Source organism: Gymnoscopelus braueri (genome assembly GCF_963280865.1).
Source record: "Gymnoscopelus braueri genome assembly, chromosome: 15".
In the NCBI taxonomy this organism is placed as follows: Eukaryota; Metazoa; Chordata; class Actinopteri; order Myctophiformes; family Myctophidae; genus Gymnoscopelus; species Gymnoscopelus braueri.
Window position 1 is genome coordinate 41,357,520 of NC_137620.1, and position 18,989 is coordinate 41,376,508.

General features: G+C 41.3%; 1 protein-coding gene across 1 annotated transcript; it reads left to right on the forward strand.

Moving 5' to 3' along the window:
• Positions 1-6: 6 nt before the first annotated feature.
• LOC308101573 (crossover junction endonuclease MUS81-like) lies at positions 7-17,529 on the forward strand (the record flags this gene model as incomplete). The annotated part of the gene is made up of 15 exons (XM_080450995.1): positions 7-63; positions 2,009-2,138; positions 3,244-3,329; positions 4,109-4,237; positions 5,243-5,323; positions 5,538-5,626; positions 12,435-12,662; positions 13,561-13,731; positions 14,343-14,470; positions 14,811-14,923; positions 15,126-15,245; positions 15,497-15,592; positions 15,684-15,691; positions 17,009-17,092; positions 17,463-17,529. The coding sequence occupies 15 exons, from the start codon at positions 7-9 to the stop codon at positions 17,527-17,529; spliced, it is 1,587 nt and encodes a 528-aa protein (XP_080307121.1).
• Between the last annotated feature and the right edge of the window lie 1,460 nt (positions 17,530-18,989).

Sequence of the window (18,989 nt, forward strand, 5' to 3'; positions counted from 1 at the left end):
CATCCCATGGTCTGGAGGGACGGCAGCGGAGTTGCGTTGCTAGGGAACAGCTTGGGGTCCGAGGTTAGGTCAGGTGAAGTCAAGGCACCCGGTTTAGCTTCTTTTCGTTTGTATTTTACTACTTGCATGTTATTCTGTTGCCTTGTTTTGATCTGTATAGCACTTTGGTTAACCTTGGTCATTTAAAAAAATAAAGAAGATATGTTTAGTTTAGTTTATAGTAGAGAATGGACACGAAACACAACAGGGAGAGAGAGAAAGACATTTGAGTTGAGTTTGTTGATTACTTTTGATGCAGCAATGGTCAATATTATTTTCTTTCTTTCTTTTTCTTTTCTTTTTTTGAGGTATTAATAAAAAGGTCTTAAAAGTCCTTAAATTGGCACTTCATAGAGCACCGAAGTCCTGACGTGACTCGTTCATCCCCAGGTTTGCGGAAGTACTTTGTCTATGGAGAATAACATTGGGTCATCTTAGAATCGTCTCATATAAGAATTGTGGTCCAAAAATAAACACCGCGTGTCGGCGTTATTGTCAGGGAGGGGGTTCTGTATCGTTTATGATAGTCAGTCACTTATATTTGATACAGTCTGTTTCTGGCGAAAATGTAACTAATTCGGCGGAAGTAACATTAGCGTTTTCTCACCGTCAGTTGATGCTTCATATCCATAAGAGTCAACACGCCGGGGTCATTTGTTTATTTTTGGAACACAGTTCTTATTTGACGCGATATTAAATACGTCTATGGGATTCAGAACGGGGGTGGAAAACTGCGAACCAGGTAGACAAACAAAGGATGTGTAAATGACGTCAGACTTCGGCGGTCTATTGTCATCAGGGGAGTGGGGAGGGACCCTGATGACAAAAAATCACGTGGGGGGGGGGGGGGGGGGGGGTCCCAACCCATAGGTTGAGAACAACTGTTCTAGACTGCCAGATACTGCTATATCCAACGAGCTAAAAGTGTGTTGGTGTTGGCATGCTAATGAGCCAGGTGTGTCTCGGCGGAGTAGCCTACAGGCTGGCAAATGTGGGTAGAGGGGTCTTCAACGTTTTCAGGCCAAGGACCCCCTAGCTGAGAGAGATGAAGCAGGGACCCCCTACTCTATATTGTATGAAATTGTGTTTCAGATTAAAGTTTTTTTTTACTTAGTCTGCTCTTTTTTCCCTCTACACCTATAGCCTCTTTGCCAAAAATAGCAGATCTACAAGCTCACAACGCCTCGCAGCGCGAGGCGTTGTGAGCTTGTAGATCTGCTATTTTTGGCCAAAGATCTCCTCACAAAAGAGGATGCTAGCGTTCAAGTGGTTAAGGTAAAAAAAAAGAAATCATATCACACAAAGATTTGGCGGACCCCCTGTAGTAACTCTGAGGACCCCCTAGGGGTCCCGGACCCCCTGTTGAAGACCCCTGCGGTAGAGTGTTCCCTCTTCTTTGGAGGAGGGAGGGGCTGCGCACGTTGTTGCGAACGCGGAAGGAGGCGACCAAGTGGAGCTTACTATGTAACCCTGCTCAGGTTGAGGGTCTGTCTGTCTGTCTGTCTGTCTGTCTGTGTGTCTGTCTGTGTGCATGCACTACCTATGTAGAGGGCGCCAGAGTGCAGGAATTTAGACAATGCTCTGATTTAAATGCAACACCACACACACACACACACACACACACACACACACACACACACACACTATTCTCTCCCCATTACAGTGAAATAACACGGATTACAAGTCCGTAAATACACAATATTTTCGAGCTGCGTTCGCTTCCAGCGTTCGTGCGTCTTACTTGTGTGTCCTGTCTCAGCCTGGGGTACCACGTTGAGGTGCAATAAAGAATATGAAAAATATTATTTTACATAATCTAAGCGAGAGTTAATTCCCCCCCCCCCTTTATAGAATTATTCCAATGAATAATTCAGTCAGTAATGTGTACTGTGGCCCTTGTACCGAACGGCTCAGTGCAAACTAAGGTATCGTTGAAATGAACAGACGTTTAATTGTGTCTCTTCGCCAGGCAATCGGCTCCTTGACACGGTACCCTCTACCGCTGCAGAACGCCAGAGAGGCCAAGATCCTCCAGAACTTTGGGGACGGAATCTGTAAAATACTGGATGAGAAACTACAGAAGTACTACAGAGAGAACGGTACGAGAGGAATGGAATGAAGAGAGGATGAATGGACGGGATAAAACTTGTGCAGTAGTACCTGGGCAATGTATTGATTATTATATTGATTTTGTTATACGGTATATGAGACTAGATGTTGTGTAGGATTTAGTGTTGTCTGTTCCTGGTTTTACACTTAAAAAGCGGCACTATGTAACTTTTTTTAATCAATAAAACGTAATTTTGTCCAATCTGTATGGTAGAGTATAACTTATATAATTGGGGTGGTTGTATTTTGTCTCCCTGCTCTTCCATTGAGACATTTAGATCGTGTCAAAGGTCACGTCTCACCTAGACACAGGATCCATCTGACAGGAATTGTGACCTGATGGTCAAGTTTCAATTTATCCCCTGAGCAAGCAGGCAGGCTCTATTAGGTCAATGGTATAAAAAAGAAATCAGCACTTGCACAGGAAACCGGGTTCAAATCCGGGGTAGAAGAGGAAAGTTACGTTACTTAGTGCAGCTTTAAACTTTATTTATTTTCTTTGTAAAAACAAAAAAAAGAAAAGCAGATTTACAAGCTCACAATGTGTCGTGAGCTTGTATATCACTAATCTCTCAAGAACAGATTCTGCAGACATAGAACAAACAGCAGAGGTCGCTGTTTTTCATTTTCAGTTGGATCTGGGTTCCCAGATTGGTATATCACCTATTATAGCTATTTTTACAATACGATATTATCGTCAGAATATCGATATTGAGGTATTTGGTCACAACTATTGTGATGTTTGAATATTTCCATATCTGCATAGTAAAGTAGTAAAGCATAAATATGTACATTTATGCATGTACTTGATGAACAGTAGTAGTGGTTTGATGTGTGCTAGAAAGATCTACCACTACACACTAATGCTGGTGCTACAGATTTAACACTAATAATGTATTTGTAAAATACTAAAAACAACCTTTCTATTAAGCCTCTGATATGACTGTTTATTTATGTATTTACTAGTATTTACTTTAACATTGCACAGATTTGAGGCAAGGTAAGCTAAAAGTAAAAGAGAACAGATTACAGCTGTGAGAGTTGATCTAATCCAGATGATAATCATGCTGCATCCCCTCTCTTCCTTTGCTGTAGGTCCAGACGCTCCAATCCACTCTCTCCCTAAAGGAGCTCCCCCTCCTGGTGGACAGAATAACAACAATCTGGCACCCAACAGAAAGGTAAGGTAGGTGTGTGTGTGTGTGTGTGTGTGTGTGTGTGTGTGTGTGTGTGTGTGTGTGTGTGTGTGTGTGTGTGTGTGTGTGTGTGTGTGTGTGTGTGTGTGTGTGTGTGTGTGTGTGTGTGTGTGTGTGTGTGTGTGTGTGTGTGTGTCAATTCTGCGTTGCGGTGTGGTCGGTCACATGAACTCTTCCAATAGATTCTCTTCACTCACACAACACAGAGTGACGAATGGGAGAAAGGAAAGGAGAGCGTACGTAAAATATGTAATATTTGAATACAAGAGTATACAATATCTACAATTATAACAGGTTGACGTGCTAAGGAAAGGAAACGGTAAACTATCTCTGCTGCTGGCCTTGATGTGTCTTGTCACCGTCTGTCACTGTCCAGTTTAGGGACGGCTCTGTCTGTTTATATCCCATTTCCCGGAGGTACTGTGACAATATCACTGTTGTGGAAAGTCTGGAAACGGCAATCAGTCGCAGCTTGGTGCCTGGGTGTAGACTGTCCAGTTGCAAACCATAGTTCTGTTGCAAGTTGCAAGTCGTTGCATTGTGAATCTATAACCCGTCTGCCTGCCCCGCGGTTCAACCCGCGGGACCTGTGGTCTACGGGTCGGCCAGCGCATCACTAACCCCTAGTATACTTTGAGGTAGTGTGCGGCATTCTACACTCACAACTCATTTAGGTTTGCTGCTGAAAAAAAGACTCCTTGTCCTTGTCCATGTGAAAGCTTTATTCCGTTTCCTCCATGATGTGACGGGTCTTATCATTGCAGAAGAATGCCCCATCGAATGGAGGGAAGGAGAAAGGAGGTGATGGGAGCAAGAAGAAGAAGAGGGAATATGTTCCCCAGAAGAGGTCTGGGGGCTACGCGGTCCTCATCGCCCTCTACAGACACAACCAGGTACACCTGTTCTCACTCCTACTCGCTCCATTCAGTGCTTACATGTGGATACATATATACATATCCATTTGTAAATAAGTCAGAGGTGGACATTTTATTAATTGCTTAAGATAAATTAATAAAACCTATCCCCCACAAATCAAACCCTGGGCTTTTCCACAGAGATGAACAATGCAGTGCTCCAGGCTGTGACTGCAAGGTCGCATTCTGTCTCTCCCATTTTCTCTTCTAATGTTGGACACAATACCTTGTAGAGACTGATGTACAATATCAAATAGCTCATTTAACTTCAGCTGTCTGGTACAAATGGATGGATAAATGCCGTTAATATTATTGTATGGTGAAAATATTGATATAGGTAGGCTATTGGTGTATAGTATTATATAGAACTTATATTACAGAATACCAAAACGTAATACTGGTGAGGACAAATGTTCTGTTGAAAAAGGTACCAGCACCACCATTGGCCAGAGCCCCAAAATTGAGCAATGATTATCGAAAGAGTGGGCAAAACCATACCTATATTAAATTGTTTATAGGGTCAATATAAGTAAATAAATACATGATAACAGATGTACTGTGTCCTAAGGTCTGCATATTTCTGATCATACAAACACGTTACTGTTTTCAAAACCTGACCTTTTTTTTTCCCACCTGTCATGTACGTATGGGGAAAATAACAAAATATGTGATAAATATGAAAAAGCTGCTCCTGTGGAAAGGTTATCATATATTTATTTACTTATATTGACCCTATAAACAATTTAATATAGGTATGGTTTTGCCCACTCTTTCGATAATTAAATCTTGTCTGGCTCATGGACTAAAAGCTCATCAATAAGTGAGCAAGTTGATTGTCTTTCACATGGAAACTTCCATTATGTGACACAGAGTTATTTGGGGGATTGAACGTAAAGTCTAACCCCACTGTTTTACTTTTCCTGGCTGACTGACTGTTTGGTATCATTTAATCTAATCTAATCTAATCTCATCTCACCTCTCCAGATCCCAGGTAGTAAAGACTATATGTTGAAGTTGGAACTTCAAGCAGAGGCCCAGCATCTCTGTGAGAAGTCATTCACTGTGGTGCGTGGGTTACACACACACACACACACACACACACACACACACACACACACACACACACACACACACACACACACACACACACACACACACACACACACACACACACACACACACACACACATATTGCATACATGCAACCTGCACATACACCCTCTCTCCCTAGTAAAATAAAAATGTATACCCGCCTCATTTTGTCTCTTTCTCTCTGCAGCCAGATTTAGGTAGTAAATACACAGCCTGGTCTTCAGTCGGCACCCTGGTTCTCAAGAACCTTGTTCTGAAGACTCACAATCCTGCAAGGTATGGAGAAAACATAAACACACACAAACACACACACACACAGACACCCCTACACACACGTTCAGAAGTGCACACACTCACACACGTCGTGCCTCTTTGAGGTGAATCAGAGGTCGTCACAGAGCCGAGTTGACATTTGTGTAAAAGGCACAGCCAGCAGGGCGGGACAGATGTACTGTGTCTTAAGGTCTGCATATTTCTGATCATACAAACACGTTACTGTTTTCAAAACCTGACCTGACACCCTAGTCTCTTAAAGCCAGACTACTATTCCACAATCTCCCAATGCTATATAGAGCCTGGAGCTACACCTCCTGAGAGCTGAGAACGGAAGCTGTCATCTGTTTGTCATTTCCGTTCACGAAAGTTTTTGAATTTCCATTTCTGATGAGCAGCAAGCTATACAGTACATGCTTCTACTGATTTGATTTACATTAGGACAAATTTATGAGACTGCTATGACTCCCGGATCGTTTTCAGCGATTCCAAAGGACAGACTGTATGATGGAAGCATTTGGAAATAGTGGGAGACAACAGTCTGGCTCGAGAGACTAACCTGACCCACTGTCAGCAAAGACATTAATAATAATAAATGAATAATAAATGGAGTTCTTTTTTTTTTATCACTTGAAATTTTTATTAATTTTTTTACACACAAACATACATTGTACAACACACAAAGAAATGAAACAAAAAACCCCCCCAAAAAAAAAAACGACATAAAAAACAAGACAAAAAACTAAACCTAAAAAGACAAACATATCGAAACCAACAACTGACTATACATATGTCTTTTTGTTACAGTGCTACTTCATTCAGATAGAGTTCTTGTAGAATATCCATTTTGCCCATTTCTTTTCCATCTGTGCTTCCTGGAGTCTCAGTCGAAGTGTCATATTTTCCATCACATAAATTTCCTCCACAAGCTCTTCCCAATGTTTTTGAGTGGGTATGTCCACCTGTCCCCATTTCCTTGTGATGTTTTTCTTCCCTGCTGCCAATAAAATCCTGACTAAATACCTGTCCTCCATCCGTACCTTTCCTGATTCTAAGTCACATAAATATAAAACTTTGCTGTCCATAGGTACCTCATATCCCAATATCTTCCGTAGTTGTTTATGTATCATTTTCCAAAAAGATTCAATTTTATGACATTTCCAGAAGACATGCGAGTGATCCACATTCGCCTCTCCACACTCCCTCCAGCATTGAACTTGTTTATTTAACTGTTTACTCTTCATTTTTGGAGTTATAAAGAACCTGATCAAATTTTCCAGGAGAACTCCCTCCAGACCCGTGAATTGGTGGAGGTTTGATGTGTCATCCACATATTCACCCATTCTTTTTCTGTAATTTCTATATCAAGTTCCGTTTCCCATTTTTTTTTTATATAATCAGTTGTATGTTTACTATTTATAAATTTTCGGTATAATCCGGAAATAACCCGAACCTCTTTTCCTGTGTATGCGTTTATCATCATTTGGACCACACCATTCACTTCTCCAGAGGGTGTTTCCTGAATTTCCTTTGTATAATAGTCTCTTAGTTGTAGGTACCTATAGAATTCGTGTTTATTTAGATCATATTTATCGCTTAGTTCCTTAAAGCTCTCCAACTGCCCCTTTGTCACCAAAGTACACCATGCTGTCATGCCCTTATTCTGCCACTGTTTAAACCCTTTATCATATTCCGCCGGTTTGAAGGTACTATCTGCAGCTATCCATTTTAATACTTTTATTTCTTCTTTTAGTTTGTATTTTTTAACTATTTTAAACCAAATCTCCAATGTAAATAATGTAATTGGGTCGATGAGATGCTTCTTTTTCTTAAAATATTCAATGTCTCCTAAGAAACTCTGAATTGGTTTATTCTCAACTTCCTTCTCCATTTCTTTCCATTTGGACTCATAGTTAGGGTTACACCAACATACAGCATACCTCAGTTGAGCAGCTTCATAGTACATTTGTAAGTTGGGGAGACTCATCCCCCCCCTATCTTTTGGCAGTTTGAGAGTCAGAAATTTAACTCTAGGCTTTTTACCTCCCCATACAAATCTGGACAACAGTCTATCCCATTTTGTAAATTGGCTTTGGGGGACCTCTACTGGCAGAGCCTGGAACAGGTATAACAACCTAGCCAGTATATTTATTTTCACTGTCTCAATTCTAGAGTTAAGGTCCAGTGGCAATGTTGTCCATCGTTCTATATCTTTTTGGATTTTCTGATCTATTCCGGTGTAGTTGGCCTTATACAGTGTGGACATACTTTTAGTAATGTTAACTCCCAGATATTTAATACTTTTTTGATTCCAGTTGAAGTCAAAAGATTCCTTTATGTATGCATTTGGGGTATAATTCAATGCCAAAATCTGTGTTTTGGATATGTTGACCTTGTAGCCAGATAGGTGCCCAAATGTTTCTAATATATTGCCTAGCACAGGGAGTGAATCATTGGGTCTTCCGAGGAATGTTATTATATCATCGGCAAAAAGCCCGATCCGATGTTCTCTGCCATGGACCTCAACTCCATGAATACCCACATTTTGTCTCACCGCCTGTGCTAGTGGTTCTATGAAAAAATCGAACAAGGCGGGCGAGAGGCAGCACCCCTGGCGTGCTGAGCGCTGTAGATAGAATTTTTCGGACAAACTTCCATTGATTTTAATTCTCGCTGAGGGTTGCTGATATAATGATCTTATACTATGTACCGCCTCTTTGCTAAATCCAAATCTTGTCAGCACTGCATATAAGAACTCCCAAGAGACCCGATCGTAGGCCTTGTCCGCGTCAATACTTACTAATAGTGCACTTGTATTCGTCCTCTGTACCTTATCTACAATGTGTATAGTTCTTCTAATACTATCATGGGTCTGGCGCCCTCTAATAAACCCAGTCTGATCTTCGTCGATCAGGTCTGTCATGAGATCAGCCACTCTTTTGGACAGAATTTTCGTATACATTTTATAATCTACATTTAAAATGGATATTGGCCTATAGCTGCCACATTGCACCTTATCTCTCCCCTCTTTAAGTAAAACTGTAATTATTGCCTCTGACCATGAGGTTGGGATTTTGTGTTTTTTTAATGTCCAGTTAAAAGAAGCTAATAGTAAAGGTGCCAGCTCTTCCCTATACATTTTGTAGAATTCTGCAGGGAAACCGTCACTCCCTGGTGATTTGTTATTCTTAAATGAGCTGATTGCCTCCAATACCTCCTCCATTGTAATGCTTGCTGTTAATTTATCATTTTGTATTTTCCCAATTGAAGGCAGATCTAATTGTTCCAAATATGCTCTCATTTCTCCCTCCTCTACTTCCTTGGGTTGTGAGTATAAGTCCTCATAATAGTTTTTAAATATTCTCTCTATTTGTTCCGGTACACATGTCAGTTCTTCTGTCTGAGGATCTCTAATTTGACATATGTTACTCAATACCTGTTGTTTGCGTATTCGCTTTGCCAATAATTTGGTGGCCCTTGATCCAGCTTCATAATAGTTTTGTCTGAGGAACCTGTTATTTTTTTCAACCTCGTCAAGTTGTGTCTCTTTTATTTTTGTTTTCAGTTCTTGTATTAGTTTGTATACCGCCTCTTTTTTTGTTATCTGATATTCTTGTTCTAGCCCCCTCAATTTGTCATTGTTTTTCCTGTAGATTTCTAACTTAGCCTTTTTAACTATTACTGATTCCACTATCAATTTACCCCTCAGGACCGCTTTCATGGCATCTAGGACTACTGTCGGGTCCACCTCTTCATTATCATTTTCCTCTATATATCTTATTAACTCAGCTTTGATATTCTCCCTCCGTTGCTCATTGTTCAACATTCCCATATTAAGTCTCCAGATTGTTTGACGTTTCCTGTTGTTCAATCTCAATTTCAAAGACACTGGATTATGGTCTGATACATCCGCCCCTCCAATCTCGCATTCAGTAACTCTATGACTCTCATCTGTGTTTATGAAAAACTGGTCTAATCTAGAATGCACTTTGTGTGCTGCAGAGTAATGTGTAAAGTCAATTGCTAAAGGGTGAAGATATCTCCATATATCTATCAGTCCCATCTCCTTTAGTGATGTATTTACAAATTTAGCTAATTGAGTTTTCCCCCTTTTTAAACTTGACGTATCTTTTTTATCACACAAAACCGTATTAGTATCTCCTCCACAGATCAAAATTCCATTTGATTCCAAGGCTATGATATCAAACAAGGATTTGAAAAAATTCTTATCACTTTCCGGAGGTGCATATATATTTACCAAGGTTACCGGTTCATTATCTAGTTTTCCTTTCACTATAATATACCTCCCCTCTTTATCCTTAATTTCCTTTTCAAATGTAAAATTAATTGTATTAGATATCAAAATTATAACACCCCTTCTAGGACCTTTTCTATATGAACTATAATATGAATTCCTATAGCCAAATCTTTTTAATTTCTCATGTTCCGTTTTTGTTAGATGAGTCTCTTGTAGGAAATATACCTGCATTTTTTCTTTTTTCAGTTTTGTCATCACTCTTTGTCTTTTTATCGGAGAATTAAGACCATTCACATTCAGTGACATTATCCCAACCACATTAGCCATCAAAAAACCTCATTTCTCTTCTTGTTACATATAACACTTGTACCTTCATCCCGTAATGTTTACGTCTAGTTGTCAGTTTCATACACTTAAAACAAAAAACATAAACCACATAAATTAACTTCCACACACGGGGTAAAACCTCCGTGACCCCTAGACCCTCATAATAGGGTGCGGGGGTAAGCCCCGTCTTACACGGGGGCCCCCCCCTAGGCATACTAGTACTAGACCCAACCCTTGGGCTTCCCCAGCGCCTAGCCAACATCCTCTTAATGAGAAAACTCTCCGTCGGTATGTATTAGCCCCAAAAAAAAAACAAAAACAAAAACAGAACAGAAACCATTTCGTTTTCATCAAACCTAGTTTGTAACAAAGACCCCATATTGAGTTGTATTCACAAAAATAACCAGTCATTTCTATTGTACGGGTGGGTTTGTTTCTATCTAACATATTTATATGACGTCAATTTTCTACATTCTTTCCCCCTATTTATTTTTACCTTCGCTCGTCATTTTCCCCCTTCTTTACCCCACCCCCCACCGTCATTTCAACTCAATGTTACCTCTTGTTTTCAGCCAAAAAAGGAATTCCTTATTTTCTTCTAAAACTTTTCAACTTCTCTGAAGCTCGATCCTTTGCTCCTCTCGCCCGTTCCACTCTCTTCCACTCCGAGGCTCCTCTGCTCGCTCCCTTGCTTCCCTTCGTCTGTACCGTCGTCGGATCCGCTCGACCCTCCGCCTTCGCTGCCGTTGTCGGCTCCTCCGTCGGCGATTCTACGTCTGGATCCCCGCTCAATCTTTCCTCCACGAAGCCTCTTTCCCTCATGGCTTGTGTGACTTCTTCCGCGTTGTTGTAAGTCTTCACTCCCTCCAGCCAGTGGACCCTCATCTTCGTGAAAGGAGAATTGAAACGGATTCCTCTCTCTTTGAGGATTTTCTTTGCTGGGAGGTAATCTTTTCTCATGCGAACGATTTCGGGAGGGTAATCATGATCGAATCCTAGCCGCTTGCCTTCCACTTGTATTTTCTTCTCCCAGGCCTTTCTCAGCACCATTTCTTTTGTCTCAAATTGTAGAAAGTTCAGCACAATGGATCTGGGGGGGGCAGACGGGTTATTCGGTTTCTGGTGGAGGGCTCGATGTCCCCTTTGTATTTGAAGTTGGGTTCCTGCGGGTAGATCCAGTTCGGATTGAAATAATTGTTCCATATACTTCATTACCGACTCCCCTTCAATTTCCTCTTTCAGATTGAAAACCCTGATGTTATTTCGTCTCGCCCTCGTCTCGAGCTCCAGTAGTTGTGCCTGTAAGATCTCCACATGGTCCACCATTACCATCATGGCCCCGTCCGCTCCTATCCTCCAATCTTCTACCTCTGATATGCGTGCTTGGGTCTCGTTGGTATCAGCCTTCAGCGTCGCTATTTCTCCGTCTTGTCTTTGCGCCTGGAGGTCTACCTCCATGCGAAAGTTTGTAATTTCGTCCTTAATGTCTTTCTTTATTTCTTCCTTAAACGAAGCTAGCTCTTGCTGTATTTCCTGTTTGAAAGAATTAAATTCTGATTTAAATTCTGCCGATATCCCAGCGAGTCCCGCACGCAGTGTTTCGTTGAATCCCCCGTCCATTTTTATCTCCGCTCCTCGTTCCCTTCGGTTCCCTCCGTCGTCGTCGCTGATTCCGATGCTTTATTCCTCTCTTGTAGGTCTTAAAATGATTCTATGGCTTCTTCTTTATATATTATTCATTTTATTTTCATTCTTTCCCCGTTTTGGTTCTGTTTCTGTCGAACTATTTTAACCGACTCTGGAGAGCAAACAAACTAAGCTGCTCCTCTCTCCGCCATCTTCCCGGAACTCCCAATAAATGGAGTTCTACGCAATAAACAATCATAAGATTTTCATATCAAGGACCCCCAAAATTATATGTATTTGGCCGTGGACCCCCATCTCAACATATGTTGTTCCAGGGACCCCGAGAAGCAAAGATTTGAGTTAAAAATGTTTTTGAAAAAATCTAAGATTTTCACAAATTTTCACGATTTAAAAATAAATAGCAGATCTACAAGCTCATAGCACGGCACTCTGTGCTTGTATATCTGCTATTTTTTAATAGACAAAGAAATCTACAATGACACAGATGCGTTCCCAGTCTTAATGGGTTAAAGAATAAATATCAATGAAATAAAGTGGGAAAAATAATACTCTCCCTCTCCCTCTCTCTCTCTCTTTGAGGTATTCTCTCACAGAGCAGGGCATGGCTTTAGCAGAGCGACTGGAGGCCGGGGAACCAGGAACCAACGCAGCACAGGAGAGAGGGAGGGGCGGAGAGAAGGAGGACATGATGAATGAAGGAGAGGACGAGGAGCAGGGAGACGAAGAAGAGGAAGGAGGCGGAGCAAAGGTTGTAGACCTAACACTTGAAGATGAAGAGGAGGAAGAGGAGACGGCGGACAGATTATGGTGAGTGTTTAAAAAAAACGACTCTACTCATTTTAGTGTAGAAGTAATCCTAAAACAAAGTCTATTCTAAAAGGGTGAACAAATAAATAATTTAAAAGGATCCCTGGCTAATAATGCCTTAATACATAAACATTGCCTCTATAACTAAAAATTTAAAACACTTATTTTAGATATAGTTCATCTTTCACTCAATAGGGACAACTCCAGTCGCAAGTTGATGATGTAATTTATCCATGTGTGGTCTAGCGGCTCTAGCCCTATGGAATGTATGGAATGCATTTGCTAATAAAAAGTGTAACATTTAAATGACATCAACTTAGGACGGCCGTTGTCCCCCTTGTGTAAAAGATGAACTATTTATGAAATAAATACAATTTTTAAGGTGTTTTTTAATTTTTATTATAGAGGGCAATTAGAATATATTAAGGCATATTTGGCTCATTAGCCAGGGATCCTTTTAACTCATTGAGTGCCAGAATTCTTTACGTTTTGTTTATTCGTTTTTGTTCTTTTACATACTCATAGGTAGTACAATTGAGTGCCAGAATTGCCAGAATTATTTCTATATTATGTTGTCCCAGTGCCAGAGTTTTTTTCAAAGTAAAAAAAAAGTGCTTAGGAAGCGAGATACAGCCTTTTTCAGTTATACGTTAAACAAGGAGTGGATGGAGCAGCAAATCTTCAGATAATGATATCTTGGGTTCTGAACATGTTTTTTTTTTTACTATTTTTTCAAAAACACGTCATTGGCACGTTGCGCCATAGCGGTAAAAACACGTGAAACACGTTAATGGCACTCAATGAGTTAACAGCAGGAAAATTAGATTGGCTCAAGTATTGCAGATGTCCTTCCTACTTGAGTCGACTTTAAGTAGATCACACACTATTACTTGTTTAGCCCCACAGAGAGGCCTGGCGCTTTCACCCAGCTTAGGAGTGAGGTGGCTGGGCTGAGCTGTCCAGGAAGGTCCCAGGCTCCAGAGACGACAACCAGGAGGCCGGAGGTAGCATGTCTCTTACCCGGCAGATATGACATTATCCTCTGTGTCGACTTCATAGAAACAACTGGGTAAGAGAAGTGAGACTAGGATTAATAATACATGCAATTTATGTAGCGCTTTTCTAGATACTTAATGTCGCTTTACAAAACAAAACAAACAACTTGATTAACATAAATGACTAGTTAAAAGGGTAAAAAGTAAACAAAATTGTACAAATTAAAATGTAAAAAAGGGGATTTGAATTAGGTGGGGAATGCAAGTCTGAGTTTTGAGGGTGGTTTTAAATGAGGCTAGGATGGGGGCAGATTTAAACATTTTACATTCAAAACTTGTGTGCCCAGACCTGGATGTAATTCTACATAATAAGAGGAAACAATGTACAAGAGTTGGTGATTTGCTAGATGTACAGTAGGGGATCCTCAAGGGTCTATTTTAGAACCGATGTTATATATTGATGATCTCTCTCAAGCATGTCCACATTTTAGCATCAGCCAAGAGTCACAGCAGTGTTGAGTATTGACACACTAAGCAAAATCACCTTTGTTGTTTCATACTAACTGTGTGTGTGTGTGTGTGTGTGTGTGTGTGTGTGTGTGTGTGTGTGTGTGTGTGTGTGTGTGTGTGTGTGTGTGTGTGTGTGTGTGTGTGTGTGTGTGTGTGTGTGTGTGTGTGTGTGTAGTGGCAGCAAGCACACAAAGCAGGAGTTGGTCAAAGAGCTTCAGAGGAACGGCGTGACCTTCGACGTCAGGAAGTTAAACATGGGAGACTTCCTGTGGGTGGCCCGGGAGAGGGTCGCACCTGTACCAGGTAGCCCATGCACACGGAATGGAGCTTTAACACAAGACAAAAAATAAATAAAGACATGACAACTCCGGTTTACTAACTTCCTGTATCTGTACCTGTAATGTACTTTATTATCTACATTTCTCTGTCCCAGCAACACACTCTCGCGGGATCTAGCACCAGTAAACATCGGATGTTCGCGAGATCAGACGGCGCCCATTTGTAGTTTTTGTGTTCCATTTCGCCCCTAGTGGCTCCAATTGGGATGGCGTATCTTTAATAATTTAATCTATATTTTGATAAATTGGTTGTAATTGTAGAATAAATAAATAATGAGAGGCCTTGCTTGTGTTGCTGTCCACAGGTCAGCTGCGTGCTCCTCCCAGCAGAGAGCTGGTTCTGGATTACATCATTGAGAGGAAGAGGATAGATGACCTGTGTGGAAGCATCATCGATGGACGCTTCAGAGAACAGAAGGTTGCTATAGTGTGTGTGTGTGTGTGCGTGTGAATGTACTTTACCTGTCTCAGCTTGTTTATTCTCCAATGATTGTAGTGAATTAACGGAAAGTCTCTCTGTCTTTCTCATGTCTCTATCTCTCTGTCTATCTCTGTCTATCTCTCTGTCTATCTCTGTCTATCTCTGTCTATCTCTCGGTCTCTCTCTCCGTGATGATCAGTTTCGTCTGAAGAGGTGTGGTCTGCATAAACCCATCTACCTAGTGGAGGAGTGTGGCGCTGCAGCATCTCACCTGAGTATACCTGAGAGCACTTTACAACAAGCTATTATCAATACACAGGTACACACACACACACACACACACACACACACACACACACACACACACACACACACACACACACACACACACACACACACACAGTTTAAATTAATTGTGCACTTCACAAGAGACAGTCTCTTAAAAAGACAACATTGTGTGTGTGTGTGTGTGTGTGTGTGTGTGTGTGTGTGTGTGTGTGTGTGTGTGTGTGTGTGTGTGTGTGTGTGTGTGTGTGTGTGTGTGTGTGTGTGTGTGTGTGTGTGTGTTAGGTGGTGGACGGTTTCTTTGTGAAGAGAGTTCAGGATGTGAGGGAGTCTGTAGCCTACTTGACTGTCATGACCCGATACCTGACCAAACTGTACCAGGTAAAACACACACACACACACACACACACAGAGTAGGTAACATTACAGAATATTACTCTCATGTGTAACATGTGTACCTTTTTATTAGTAGTTACAAATGTATGTCAAGCAACATATTAGTTTCAAAATGTCTGTTATTTATAGTTTTTAAGGTTGTAATCAATTCATGCACACCGTGCAGTTTGTATTTTATTCACTATCAGACCTTTATTTGAATTTTCAAAACATAATCCATGTACAGTAGCTTCATCATAACACCGACACTTATGCGGCTAAAATAACATTTTTATACCAATAATATTATTGGCCATTATTCTCTGTTCCATTCAGTCTACCCTTTTCCATTGAACAATTTGCATTGTCCTTTTGAGCTTCATTTGAGGGTGTTTTGTGAAAGTAATGTTAAAGTACACATGTGTGTGCACGCACATGTGTACGCATTCATGGTACTGAATCTAGAGATTCACCATGAATCCTCATTATTCTATGTGCTGCACGGAAATTAACAAAATATAATACAATATGTTTTAGCAAATAAATAAATAAATAGGGTCGTTCGGGTGGCACAGGGTTAAAGCCCCTAGGCATAGGTGGTGGTCTAGCTACAGTCTATAAATCCCACCTATCATGTCGATTGACTCCAGCCACAGGCTATTCCAGCTTTGAACTCCAACTGTTTGAGCTGAATCTATCCTCCCCTGTGCTCTTTGCCCTGGTCTATCGCCCCCCAAAATCCAAGGATTTTATTAACGAATTTGGAGACTTTCTATCCGGGATAATGATAAAATACGATCACATCATAATTTGTGGGGACATGAATATTCACGTCTGCTGTGAATCTCGACCCCTAGTTAAAGACTTTTTTAATCTCCTTGAGTCATTTAATCTCACCAGATCTATTACCGGCCCCACTCATGAAAAGGGCTACACACTGGACCTTGTTCTGTCTTTTGGCCTCACTATCTCTGTTTTTGACGTTTTTCCTATTCCATGCACGCAATAAATAAATGTGTTTTCACCCTCTGAATCTCATCTATGTACAGTAATTAAAATGCGTGCCCTTCTCCACTGTCTTGTGGTCGCTGGGGTGAGCACATGAACATGTGTGGAAAATCTGTCATGGATTTCTTATTCCAGTGGGGAGTGCTCACAGTTGAACTATGACTACTGGAAAACAAAAGAAGTCCCATTTATGACAGTTTCCCTGACCTACAGTATATAACAATTCATTGCTCATGTAAAAGAGACAAAAGAGGTAATGAACAGGTAATCACTTATTCTCTGTTTTTCTTTCTCTCTGTCTGTCTGTCTGTCTGTCTGTCTGTCTGTCTGTCTGTCTGTCTGTCTGTCTGTCTGTCTCTCTCTCTCTCTCTCTCTCTCTCTCTCTCTCTCTCTCTCTCTCTCTCTCTCTCCCAGTCTTCTCACAGCCTATGAACAATGCAGGAGTGAAGCAGAGAAAGAGAAACTCCCCTCTTCTATCCGATACGGGAAACTCAAAAGGTTTGCAGGATTAATTTTTGATTCAATTCCATTGTTATGCTTTGTGCTGCATTGTATTATAATGTATTTGTTTGACAATACAGTCCTTCTGTGCGTTCCTACAATTCCCATGAAGCATTTTGTGAACAAGCTGGCACGCCCATAATGTATGGTCTTTAGGCTCAGAGTAGGGCTGGGAAGATTAACCGAAAATATGTCGGAACCGATAGTTAGAACCAATAACCGACTTATAAACGAATAATCGAGAAGCAGGTAAGGAAACAGTGTCCTACTGTAGATGATGTAAGATGTTGTCAAGTTTGGCAGCCATGTGGCTTGACCATGCACACCTCAACATTAACGTTGTTACTTTTGTGTTTTGGTTTTTCAGGAACGTCGGGCCAGCTCTGAGCAGGACGGTCTACCAACTGTACAGTACCCAAGGACCACTGTCATAAACACACACACACACACACACACACACACACACACACACACACACACACACACACACACACACACACACACACACACACACACACACACACACACACACACACACAAAGATAAAGACACACACATACTACTTGTATATTGACTTACACACAAACACCCACACATAAAGGAAAAGGATGCCGTCATTTATTTAGTTTGCACATTTTTTTCTTATTGTCAACACACTTTTGCCTACAAAAAGGACAAAGATCTACTTGCCGATGCTGTTGCTGTCACCATGGGGTCTCAGCAAGGCTGGGGTAGCCCATAGGTGACCCAAGTATGGTGTGACTGTGGCCACTGGCCACACACATTATGTGATGATGGAGCAGAGCAGATATAAGAACATTGGCGCCAAGCTGGTGCAGGACGTGGCCAACAACACCAACGAGGAGGCTGGTGATGGCACGGCCACGGACATGGCACGGTCCCTGGCACGTGCCATCATCGCCAAGGAGGGCTTTGACACAGCCATCCTGGTGGAGATCCGTCATGGCGTCATGATGATGGCTGTGGATGCTGTGATCAACCTGCTGAAGAAGCTGTCCAAGCCTGTCACAACCCCAGAGGAGATTGCACAAGTTGCCACAATCTCAGCCAATGGTGATGTAGAGATCGGACATCATCTCTAATGCCATGAAACAAAAGTACCAAATTTAGTTTTTCTAAAAAGTATGGCCAGTGGCAGTCATAGAACTCTGCTGCCCAGAGCATGTACATTTGAATATTTACTCTCAAGTCTTAAACCACTTAAACCTTATACCAGTGGTTCTCAAACTTTTTCATGTCAAGGACCCCCACATTGACACTTATTAGCCCACGGACCCCCATTTGAAAAGATATGCCAGGGACCCCCATAAGAGAAGAGTTTTACAGCTCTAGCAGTGATTCTCAGCCATTTTAATGTCAAGGACCCCCAATTTGACATGTATTAGGCTACAGACCCCCATGTAATGGCATTTCTATCTCTGGGACCCCCTGGAACTCCCTCAAGGACCCCTGGGGGTCCCTGGACCACACTTTGAGAACAATGCCTTATACGGTACATGGTTGTATATCTCTCGTGGCCAGACTGTTGCCTCCCACAATTTTCAAATGTTTCCGGTCATACAGTCTGGGACTCGGAAGCTCTGATCATGAGCAGAATATAAAGCGGATGTGAAGCCTCCTCCCCACTTCCGTTTGGTCTTTACAGTCGCGCAAATGTATCCTAATATAAATACAAATCATCTTGCACCGCATTGTGAGCTTGTAGATCTGCTATTTTTGCCAAATGTTCACCTATTTTCGACAAACGTTCGCCTATTTTTGACACATTTTTTTTTTTGCCTAATGTTAATCCAGGAAAGGGACGATAGGGTTGATATGGTTAATGAACGTTGAACATTACAGTGACCGTTTATAGCAGTGATGATTTATGCTG